We start from the raw sequence: 12,452 nt of genomic DNA on the forward strand, positions 1-12,452 counted from the left end.
AGGTGGGAAAAACTGTTGAATCATCAAGTCACATCAGCATAGTTAGTTAGAGTTATACATACAGATTATATATGTCATATAGTCTAGAAGATTCATATGTACCTGTATATAAACAAAAACTATCTCTCTGTCTTTGTTAGGCTTTGTAATACATATTTTCATTCTTCATCTTCTACATTTACATTAAAGCTTCAATCTGTCAGATTAAAATCTCATTCTAACAGAGTTAGGGGGAGGGTATGATGTACACAATCTTACCCTCATTAAAAAAGAACGAAAAAAAAATTTGACTGAAAACTACACGTAGCATTGTACACTACACAACCCGGGCCACCTATATCATTTTGTAAGGACTCGTTATATCTATAACTGTAGTTAACTTGGCCATAGATTGATAACCGGCTGAATGGAAAATTGTCAGGAGGATTCGGTTTTTTCTTGTTTTCATCCAGCATCAAATTTTCTCTACGCTCGTGGTAATCATATAATGTAGAACACTTTTATACTACATGATGCATTAAATCTTCATATAAACTACGCCAACTGATACTCTGAATTTTTTTAGTAGAAAACAGAAAGAAATCTCAAATTAATTACCAGATAATATACTGCTTATGTAGCCGTTTGCAGTGGCAAGAGAATTTCTGGAGATGTGTACATATAAAGTCATCCATCAGACATTACAAAAATTGTACATTTCTGGGTTCATTCAGATAAAATTTGCACAATTTTTCTAATACACTTGCAAGTTGCAAGGACCACCTTGTATTCCATACAAAAGCGACATCTGACTGGATCTTCTAAATCCCAAACTGGTAACTTCTGTACAGATGAAACTCTCCTGCTATCGTACAAGCCCTAGGGAGACATATCAACAGATCTTTAAACCAGCAAATACAACAATACTAGTTTCAAAAAGCCGTAGCAAGAACAAAAGACTACTTCGTTCTTTAGAAACTGCCTGCTGTCAAAATGGCCGGCCAGAAGAAGATTACCGGAGACTCAGTTCGTATTGTGAGTTTTCAGTTGACTTACAATCCGTTTCATCTCCCTTGCTTGATTCTGAAAGAATGGAAGGTGTGAACAATATATTACACATACACTAGCATGAAAAGACACTGAGATTTAGGATTTGTGTTTACATTTTTAGTACATGACACAAAAGTACACGACCATAATTATTTTGTTTTTGGGTTTACCCATCAGGTACACGACACGACACGAAATACACGACATAATTATTTAAATATAATAATAATTTATAATATATTATAATAACGTGCATTATAGTTGTACAATTTGATGTTAATAGCAAAGTTTTATAAATAAAATAAATTAATTAATAGTTACCTTGTGCAAGGCATCCCACACTAAAGTTGATTTCCTTTGCAATGTCCACCAATGCAGGGCCAGCTCATATTCAGCAGTATTTTGCTGGGCATAATGTGATGTAGACACTGCATTCTGCTGTGTGAAAGGAAATGAGACTTCAGTACGTACTATTTCACTAAAGAAAAAAAAAGAATCACATTTGATGGATTCTACATGAACTGCAAATTTATGCTGATACTTGGAAGGAAAAAAATGATGCTGACAATTTGCACTCCCTTTGTTGTGTCTGTTCTGCTTCAAGTAATAGTCATTTACTTGCTCCACGCCAACCTATTCTACTTTATAAATTTATTTTTTGGTACTTGAAATATTATATAGGTTGCACTCTATGAAGTACCATATACAACTTAGTCTCTTACTTCTGTTGTGCGTTGTACAGAAATTAAAAAAGAAAGGAAAGGGTACAAAATAAAGGATCCAATACAACATTATAAGTGTGCCAAAATTCATAACTAATATCATGAAGATGGACCTATATATAATAAGGCAATCTAGAGTAATAGATCAGAATACGACTCCAAACTAAAACATTCAACTAAAATAAATTATAGAAATTTTCATATGTCCGACATAATAATTCAAATGGGACTTGTATGTTAGACAAATATAGCAAGACAGTTATAAGAATGGAGATGTAGGTATAGTACAGATAACTATACAGCAAAGGCAGTTAAAAGAAGAAAGATGTATGTACAGTACAGATTACCACATCCCGCGGCTTTTGATATCTAGGCTTATCGATGTATAAATGGCCAAAAAAATTGGTTGAATTGTCTGGCTGCTTTAGGTTTCTCCTACGAGCTACAATTGGTCTGCAGAAAAACACATTAACAAAATAAATTTAGAGTATTTAAGCAAACAACAAACTAGTTGTTAAGATTATACTTGGTATGGATCCTTTGAAAACCTAAAATAAGCCAAGCTAGTAATTACAAATCACCAGTAGGACGGGAATAAATTAAATTGATTTGTTTGCATATTAGTACGCCTCAACACAACTATGTGAAGATTAGGAGGAAACCTGTGTGAACAGTGGGTGTGTATAGCTTTAGCCTATAGTTACAGTAAAAATTAACCTACTGGAATCATTCTTGTGAACCAACTTGGGATCAAATGATTCAAATAATTTTTAAAAGCTACTTAAATTGGAGTACAAATTATGAGAAGAGGGGGAGGACAAAAGCCAAACTAGTTATTCTAGGAGATTCGCATCATCACCTTTGATTATCTAGCATTAAGCATCTATTGTTTAACTCTGACAGAGCTGAATCAGCCACACCTTTTGATTTGAATATGATCAACGCTCGACCTATTAGGAAAAAACGATCATTCTGACACTAAAAGATGTTTAATTCGAGTGCACACAAGTACAAGATGATATGCTCAAATGAGATATAATACCATTGAGTGGGCTACAAAATTTGTTGCACTGTATCATCTTTGCACTGACATTTTCTTGGAATGCATGCCAAATAATGTCCTGAAAATTAACAAGGATTCCGTAATATAATTATGCCTCAAATGGATCAATTGGATTATACACAGCTGCATATACCTCTTTCTTATTCAAAAAGCTTAAGAGTTGAGCTATTCATAATCATGCATCTATTATATCCAATAAAAGATACTAGGTACTGTTTTGTGTAATGCAGCTTCAGTATTTGCAGTCTTATTATATTAATCAACTTATAGACTTCAGAAAGACTCTGTTTCAACTTTCAACTGTTGGAATTTTGGAAAAATGAGTTAAAATTGACATTTATGAGTGTGAGGGGATATTTGCCATCTGCTCCTGCGACTTTACCATATTATCTACTGAGAACTACATACAAATAAAAGAAAACTTCAAATTCATATTCACAGTTGCAATCCAGAAAACAAAATAATTGTAATTACATAAATATGTTAGTTTAAAATCGACGTGTTGGAACAGATTGAGAAATGACTTGTGTTACTAATGTATTGTTAACATTATTTCATTAAATGTTACAAACCTAAATCGATAGAATTAAGGTAAAATGCTAGTTGATCCCAAATTGAAGGATATACAATATTCTACCACAGGTTCAAGTTTTAAATACCTAATTTGGAATGTATATACCTCAACATCTTGTGATGTATATGATGGATCGAGATTTTCAAGCAAGATAAGGCAGTTTGTTTCATGAGCTCTCTCAAGTCTTTCCTTCCATGACTGAGGAAAAGAAAAAGTGAAAGGTAAAACATATAAGGTACGAAATATCAAATGGAGAATCTGTGCTACAACAGAGAGAAGATTAATTTGACAAACAAGTTCATGAGACAGAACGGTAAATGTCAAAAAGGTTCTTCTAGAAGATGAAAAATAATTGATGATGATTAGAAATAAAGATATCCAGGATAAAAAATGAGATATCTGAATCATGGACTTCTGCAACATAAGAAATACATGTCTTTGTTTGCAAATTGGACCTAATACATAGCTATAACTTACAAGTTATAGCAGAAAAACACATTTTATATCACAAGTAATCCTCATAATTATTACTCCAAACATGCTGTGCTTTATTTTAGTTGAGATACTCTAATAGTGGCCAACAATTTAACTTTTTGAAAAAGATCAACAGGTGCATCTATCCTAAATTTTATAAGTTCTTCTTAATCCTATTTATTTTTTTGGTGGACAGATTCTATCTTTGATTTTTCTATTTTCATTTAAATGATATTAAATATACATTTCATAACAAAAATAAAATTTTATGAAACTAAAACACATTCCATGCTCACCACCATTTCTAATCAATCTCATAATCATTAATAATGTTGATGATGATGTTGATAATAAATAACAATATTAATATTAGAAGACGGATTAGTCATTTTACAAAGCCTGTGGATGAACTTTTAGTGGCAAATTGGTCATTTAACAAACAAACACCAATGAAGCTTACCATTTGCTTGAACCATTTATTGGACTCCTGCAGAAAGACAGAGCACAAAATGAATCAGGTTGGAAAATTTAATGTTGTTCTAGAAAATGGTGGGATGTGTAATGCAAGTATGTTAAAGTACCACAAGAACAAGTCAGATGAAAAATTGTAGAATGATAACTACTCAGTAATTTAAACTAATGGTAAAAATATATATTTAAAGACATGCTTTTTATAAAAAAATATGTACAAGTAGACTTTTTAGTAAAAATATTTATAGCCATAATTTCTGGTGATAATATGTAAACCATACTATATTTTATTTGACAGTAAAGAAAATCAATTTCATAATTTAAAAAAAAAGGTTTGTCAAGTACATGAAACTTTGGGTGGCCGATTTCTAAAAACAACGATAGTGAACTTCATTTAACGGTCAATTATTATACTTCTATAGCTAGCAGTTGATCTTATCATTGATCACATTATATATTATACCTTTACCACATCTGGCCTCCTAACAACCTCAGAAGTTAGGCACAGGGTTCGGCGTCCCTTTTGACGCTTAGACTGATCAGTTCTACTATTAAGATTTGCATTTGCTTCCTTGTTATTATGCCCCTCACTGAAGGGTCCTATCTTATCTGTATAACGGTGCCTAGAATTCAGTAGATTTTGTATATGATCAGGGAGATTTGGCAAAAGGTCGGCACAATTTGCAGGATCTTCTGTCCAACCTGATGTCACTTAAATTTTGGCATTAAATTGCATATCAACTATCTAAATAGGAGAATTAATGAAGACAGAGACAACTTCATACCTGGATTTTTAAGAGGCAATCTTTTCTTGAAGGAACTAATATCCGACTCTTTCGCACAGGGTAAATCTTCCAAGTATCTTACTTTACGTTTAGCTGGTGGTAGTTGACACGAAAACATTTTAGCTGAACGATTCTCGACAGTCTTAAGGATTGATTTAGGCCTCAGTGTAGTATTTTTATCAACAAATTGTTCCTTCTTATCAAAACTGGCAGCTGTATTCACTGATCCTGGATAAGAGAAAACACGGTATCTTGTTATTTAAAGCACACTATAGAAGAGAATAAAGTGTACGATTATCACCTTTCTCTAATTGCCCGGCACCGCCAGTCCTGTCAAAATCTTTATCTCCAACTGCCCTTGCTGGAATGCCTACATTCCTGGGTTCCTGATTCAAACGTGCCTTGACATGTAATCTTTTAAGCTTCTGATCAGTATTCTTGTTAAAGAAATTTTCAACTGCATGAAGGGAAAAAAATCTGGAACTTTAGTTTATGCCTTGTGGAGAATGAAGGATAATCATGGTACCCATCTTCCATCATCTCTAGTAAAAAGAGGTAGAATTAAAGTGAGCAAAGGAATCCTGAGGGCAATTCAGATGGTCAAATGAGGTTAAAAGATTTTGTAATAAGGCATACAGGTGTATATATGGACATACAGGATATAAGCTTTATATTTACAAATATGCCACTCATCTTTTGGATTACAGACACTTTTAAACTCAGTAAACCTCCCCCTGGTGGAGGTCACCACTTTTCTCAATAATAGCAGCACCATAAAATTTTACAAAGAATTATTTTCAAACCAAAATTTCTAACTTTCCTATAACAGTCAAAACGAGATTATTATCAAAATTTGATGAACATCCGACCAGGCAGGAAAAGTAATGTCATTAAATTAAGGAAACAGTTGGATTCTTAAAATATGAAAAAAGACAACTGGTGTAGGTCCACTGCCCCTGCACCTTCAAATGCTGGAGGGACATGGTGCAGAAGTGAACACCTAAAACTTTGCATTTCGAAATGGAGCCACAATTGTATTCAACTTGTAAATGTTACCCACCCATAGGCATGAGATTGCGTGTACAATTTTTCTTTCACAGTAAAATGGTCATTTACAGTTGTTCCAATAATTCAGGTAATTCCATCCTGAGTTTCTATTGCTGTTGATATTCTATCATATTTACGTAGATGATAGGTCAGCAAGAAGATAATATGCAGTTTCTTTGAATATGTATTAGAATATATGAATATCATTGCGACTCTAGTGAAATTGAGCACATAATAACATTAGATTACAGTTTCTGATATATAAAAAATTAGGGGCAAAAATAATCCAGTAAGCATAATTTGAATAGCTGACCTTGATGTCCAGCTATCGGATCAGTAAATTTATCAGATAATTTGTAGTTGTCAACATCAAATGTGCGAGAAAAGGTGTAGTCGGCAATTTTTAGTTCTTCCTTGGATACTTGCATGTTCCTCCTATCATCTGATGTGCAAACAACATTGCATTTCCCAGATATTGATTCCTACAAAAGTTGAAGAGGGAAAATGGCTTTATTGGAAACATGCTCCATAGATACGCAAAATATTAAAACCAAGGATACACGAGAGGTAGAACATAAGGAAGCCAGTTACCAAAGGATTGATATTATAAACGCCAACTCCTTTTCCGGAAGCTAAAAATATTTCATTCTTGAGCGGCTTAACATCCCCCAGCCAATGTTTTATATCATTAGGACGGAAAAACCACACAGTTTTTATTTTTCTTTTGTGGCTTGCCGTTTCCCACACTTTTACAAGCTTACCAATATCAAGCTCACAATTTTTATCGCGCCACAAATACACACAGTCATTGAGACAGTATTTCACACCATCATATGTGAAAGACTTGTAAAACTGCACATCTTTGTTCAATCCGCTGCCTTTTCCTATTCTACATCCCCACTCGAAATCAGGACTCTCTTGTTCACTTGCTTCTTCTTGAAGAGTCGACATATCAGTAGAAACACCAAGTAGCACCCGAAGCTTGAACAAGTTGTTCTTTCAAAACCTATATTAGTAAAAAGACAACCACTTACAGGATAGACCATACTGAAAGGCAAAAATTATCAAAATTACAACTTCAATAATCCACTTGCATGACATGTATAATACCAAGCACAGAAAGATCATATTGAGCTACATATATCAGAGAATCACGTAAGTAAAACTTTCCTAACCAAAAAATCAGCTGGCTTGATCAGAGTAGAAAACAAACTTAAACAACAACGAAAAATTCATATATTGGCTCATGTAGCTAGGGGAACTGAAGGTCAAACATAACCGCCACCAAGTAAAGTTACGAAATTTAAGGATGCAAGCACATTTGTATACTCTATACATGAATAATCAGAAGTTAGATGTGTATGAACAGGAGATATAATCTTGCAAAAATTTCTGAAAAACATTAGTCTGGCCAACAACAAAATCGAAGAACATTCTGCTGAAATTGCTCCAAAACACTTGAACCGCAGTTATTATACGCATATATAAGAATATCGACGATATACAAACAACAATTTTACTTCATATCTTCACCTAATTAGACCAGTAGCAAAACCTAGTCTTTTTTTTAATTAAGCAAAACTTACTTAAAACTTACAATCAATCAGTAAATATTTGCCTCTCCCTCTCCCTCTCCCTCTCCCTCTCTCTCTCTCTCTCTCTCTCTCTCTCTCTCTCTCTCTCTCTCTCTCTCTCTCTCTCTCTCTCTCTCCTCTCTCTCTCTCTCTCTCTCTCTCTCTCTCTCTCTCCTCTCTCTCCGTCAAGTTGTTAGTTACAGCTTTCACCTATTCCTCATATCAATTCTATCTCTCTCTCTCTCTCTGTATGTTTGTGTAAGTGTGCTGATGAACAAAGCATTCAATAAAACACTAGAAAATCATCACAAAAACACACAACACAAAAGAGGCGTGTATAATCATCCAAAGCATACAACAATGGCGCGAAGATCTTCGTCCATTGTTTCTAGATAGTTCTAAAACTACAAAACAAACATTCTAAAAAATCACACACTATACACAAATCACCTCACACCTCAAACACACATAAACACATCAATTAAAGTTAAACCAAAACAATTCAAAAATAAGCACAAAAAACGTCATTATTCAATTAAAAACTCACTAAAATGGCGCGAAAATCCTAAAAAAAACACACACATGCACAACACATAAATTATCTCACAAATCAAACACATTAACACGTAGATTAAACTAAAACACAAAAAACGTCATTATTCAATTAAAAACTCACTAAAATGGCGCGAAAATCCAAAAAAAAAACACACACACTACACAAATCAAACACATTAACAGAACAATTAAACTAAAACATCAAAAAAACACAAAACAAAACGTCAAAACAAAAAGCTCACAGAAATGGCGGGAAGATCTTCAACGAGCATCAACACACACACACACAATGCTCTCAAAAACACACACTACACACAGTGCTCGAGCTTCAGTAATGCTGAGATCAGTTCTGTGTGTATATGTGTAAGTATAGGTGTGTGTATATGTGTAAGTATAGGTGTAAAGCTTTCGTGCTCGAGAAATGAAACTTGAGCTGAGAATGGAAAGTGTGGGAGAGAGAGAATATATTTGCGTCGATTGTCGTGAAGTGAAAATAGGAGTGAGTGGTGCTAACGTGCGCGGGGTGCGTAGTGTGCACCGCTAACTGCAAAAGGGCGTACGACGGAACGTTGCAGGCAGTTATTGAGAGTAGTAGGCTTATAGGAGTGATGGAGAGAGAGAGAGATAACCGTTGGTTTGTATGACTTGTTTTTACCGCGCGTGGCTTTTACTTTTTACCCACAGTTAATATTCGAACCGAACACAAACTGTTCGCGAACATATCGAATCAAATTGAAACATGACAAACCGTTCTTGAACATTAAATATATTTTTAAAAAAAACTATAATTTTAAATACTATTTTAAGTACAAATTTGTATCAGACTATTAATTAAATATTTTTTACCAAAAAATATTTATTTGAAATAATTACAAATAATATATATTATTAATAATACATATATTATTTATACATATAATATTATAAATATACAATTTTTTGGAACCGAACTCGAGCTTAATAAACTAACCGAACAGGAATCGAACTCGAGTAGAACACCTTAAAATTTCGATTTGGTTCGTTAAAATAATCGAACAAAAAACATTGTTCGAACTCGAGTTCGATAAACTTATCGGACGAGCTTACTTGAACGAACTGTGAGATGTTAACAAACAACTCGGTTCATTTACGCCTCTAGTCACGCCATATTATTCGATAAAAAACGAAAACAATTCACAAATTACACGTCAGATTCTAATATATGGTGATCCAATTAAATAAGATAGACATCATGTATTGATATTAATATAAACAAATAAAATAAGTGAAACATTATTTTAGGATATTTTTTTTGAAATCAATTTTAGGCAACCAGCAAAACCCTAAAAACATACAACAGCTTCTAAAATACTAATAACTAGTCAATTAAATTTCCAATTCAATTCATAGATGTTCGTACAGATTAATGTGAAAATTATGTTCATTGTTTTACTTTTCAAACAATTACTACTTGCAATAAACAAATAACATATAGTACATCCGTCCCAATTTATCTGTCATATTTGACATTTTACGGTCAAATTGACTCAACTTTCACCGTAAATTAAATATCAATCTTTCACTATTTTGAAAAACTGAAGAATACGTATTAAAGTAGATAATGTGTACTTTCTAATGATATAATTTTTATAATTTTTTTCCATTATATATACTATATAAAATTTTCAGTCAAAATTTGGTCAATTTAACTATAAAAAATCAAACAGAACAGATAAATTGGGACGGAGGGAGTAGTGTCTAATCGGTATACATCTTATTAAAGACAAAATGGATGTGCAAGTATGTTTTAAAGAAAGAAAAATTACGATTCATCAAAATATTTCACCCTTCTATAAAACTAAGGTCCTGCTACTAATATTTTAAAAGAAAAGAAAGTTAGCGATTGAAAGGTAAAATATTTTCATCTTATTTTTTAGATGAAAATTTTGTAGTAAAATTATGTATAATTTATATTCTTTTTAACTTGGTTTTGCTTATTTTTAAAATTCGAAAATACAATTACGGGATAAGTGAAAATTCCGGTCAACCTAGGAGTGGACCGATTCTTCACGATTTTTTTACGGACCGAAAGTGTGGTTTGTAGTTTCGTAAAAGCATCGCTTGTCAATTAAACATCCTATATTTGGTCGTAAAAATTGATGGGGTTATGTTGAAAATGCATAGGTAACAAACTCCTTTTGCAATTCTGGTAATGATCTATTTTCAGATACACTGCATTTTCTGAGGCCATGTATTTATTTCAAGAAACATTGCATATTTTCTTTTCTGACTATTATTCGTTACATATTTGATGTGGATCATTTTTGTTTGTGCAAGCAAATATACGATACGACATTTGAATATCACTTCAACATTGTGAGTTGTGACCAAAATACATGCACCAGTAAAACCAACTTAAATTTTCATTGTAGACTTCAGGTTTATATTTTTTTAAAAATCACCGATTAATCCCCGATTAATCCTTAAAAAAAAATTGACCGATCTATTTTTTAAAATTCAATTAATATTTATAAATTATTATTAAATTATATATTTCATAATAAATAAAGTAAATATATTAAATATTATTAAAATATTTAAATATATCTGATTTTTGTTCCGATTAATCTCTCCGATTAATCCCCGATTTGCCTATTAATCCCTAATCGGTACCTAAACCGATTAGTACCGATTACCGATTTTTACAACCATGATAAATTCTATAAAAATTACATTTTTTATGGAAATCCCGAAGATCATTGATATTCTGTAAGTAAAATATTGTAAATATTATCTTATGAACCATATACCCTACAAAAATCATTATTTTATTCCAAAGTTTAAATATGACATATGTACTGCATGTCGAACGTTATAGAATATATTATTTTATGAAATATATTTAGTTTGCACAACATTTCTTTAACTTGAAGAATCTTCAATAATTTTTATTAATTATTGATATCCGTAAAACATACTTCACAAAATAATAAATATTATAGTTTTTTTATTGCAGAACATACCTGATATCCGAGTTCTTCGTTCTTCGAGATATTCGTTCTATGAGTCTCCGATAAAATAATGATCTTCGTACAACTTTCCTCTTCCAGTTTAAGATATTAGGATGTATTCTTCATTTTCATAGATTTAAAATATTCGATTATAATTTAATATTTTCATCAAATTTTGAATGTGAAAAGTAGAAATATCAAATAGGCTATTGTTTGTTTAATAAAACTGACATTTACGGCGCAAAAGAATGGGTGTATGATTTAAATTTTAGAAGAAAATTATTAAATTCAGTAAAAAAATCATTTGATGTGACCTAAGAGAGCTCGTACCTGCGTGCCTGTTCATCAAAATACTTTTACTAAAAAATACTCTGGTTTGTCGTAAAACTTTCGAAGCAAAATCATTTTTTAAAAATCGTCAATTAATCGATTATTAATCAGTTAAAAATATTTTACCGGTTTATTAAATTGCTGATAAATTATATTGTTTATTTTAAAAAAAATCATCCGATAAATCATAAATCGGTATCTTAATTAATTATTTATTTTCAATTTTTAAAAATTTTAATCATAGTTATATGGCGATTTTTTTAATTTTAACTTCTCCTTTTTTTTTGTTAAGTTTATCTTCCATAATTTATGTTTAACAATATTACAGTCTCAAGCAATGAGGCCTAGTTTGAACTTATGCAAGTGGTATTCTACTCTTTTTTTTAACGAAAAATAATTTCATTACTCATTCAAATCATCCAAAATACATGTCTTAATTTAAAACTTCAGTCAAAACTACAATCAGGGTACTTTATGAGACACCTGAGCTAGCTCATGTGACGACGTATTCGCAGATCGATTAATAAAATACAACTCAAGAATCACTAATCAACCTCCTTCATTCCTTAATCAGCTTACTGAGCATTGACCTCATGGGAGTGGAACTACGGATCAGTTGTATCACTACCAAACAATTAGATTCAATAGTAATCTGGTTCCATTATTTGTCTTTTGCCCAACTCAGCGCTTCCTTGATGACAATTACTTCCACCATCAAAGAGTTCATGACTTCGTTGAACCTTGTTGTCATAACTTCCAGTAAACTATCATGATGATCACGAGCTATGATACCAATGCCAGAGCTTCCCACCTCAGAAAAAATTGCTGCATCCACAAT

At 32.2% G+C, this 12,452-nt stretch overlaps 1 protein-coding gene across 7 annotated transcripts; it reads right to left on the bottom strand.

Annotated features, from left to right (window-relative positions):
* Window positions 1-574: 574 nt before the first annotated feature.
* On the bottom strand, window positions 575-8,863 carry LOC141717504 (protein ANTI-SILENCING 1-like). 7 transcript variants are annotated; one of them, XR_012573690.1, is made up of 14 exons: window positions 8,537-8,863; window positions 6,757-7,171; window positions 6,479-6,647; window positions 5,420-5,575; window positions 5,119-5,346; window positions 4,797-5,035; window positions 4,323-4,349; window positions 3,494-3,586; window positions 2,794-2,872; window positions 2,611-2,701; window positions 2,087-2,204; window positions 1,351-1,467; window positions 943-1,062; window positions 575-858 (listed from the first exon to the last, which is right to left on the bottom strand). XR_012573690.1 is itself a non-coding variant. In XM_074519617.1 (13 exons), exons 2-13 carry the CDS (start codon window positions 7,114-7,116, stop codon window positions 1,003-1,005), a joined length of 1,722 nt encoding a protein of 573 aa, XP_074375718.1. In that variant the 5' UTR covers window positions 7,117-7,171; window positions 8,537-8,863; the 3' UTR covers window positions 575-1,002. The 7 variants fall into 7 exon arrangements, 5 of the variants coding, with proteins under 5 accessions (XP_074375718.1, XP_074375717.1, XP_074375715.1 ...); XR_012573691.1 differs by having other exon boundaries at window positions 575-1,062; window positions 2,092-2,204; XM_074519617.1 differs by having other exon boundaries at window positions 575-1,062; window positions 1,351-1,464; window positions 2,099-2,204.
* Window positions 8,864-12,452: the final 3,589 nt, after the last annotated feature.

Source organism: Apium graveolens, chromosome 4 (genome assembly GCF_009905375.1).
Source record: "Apium graveolens cultivar Ventura chromosome 4, ASM990537v1, whole genome shotgun sequence".
NCBI classification, from domain to species: Eukaryota; Viridiplantae; Streptophyta; class Magnoliopsida; order Apiales; family Apiaceae; genus Apium; species Apium graveolens.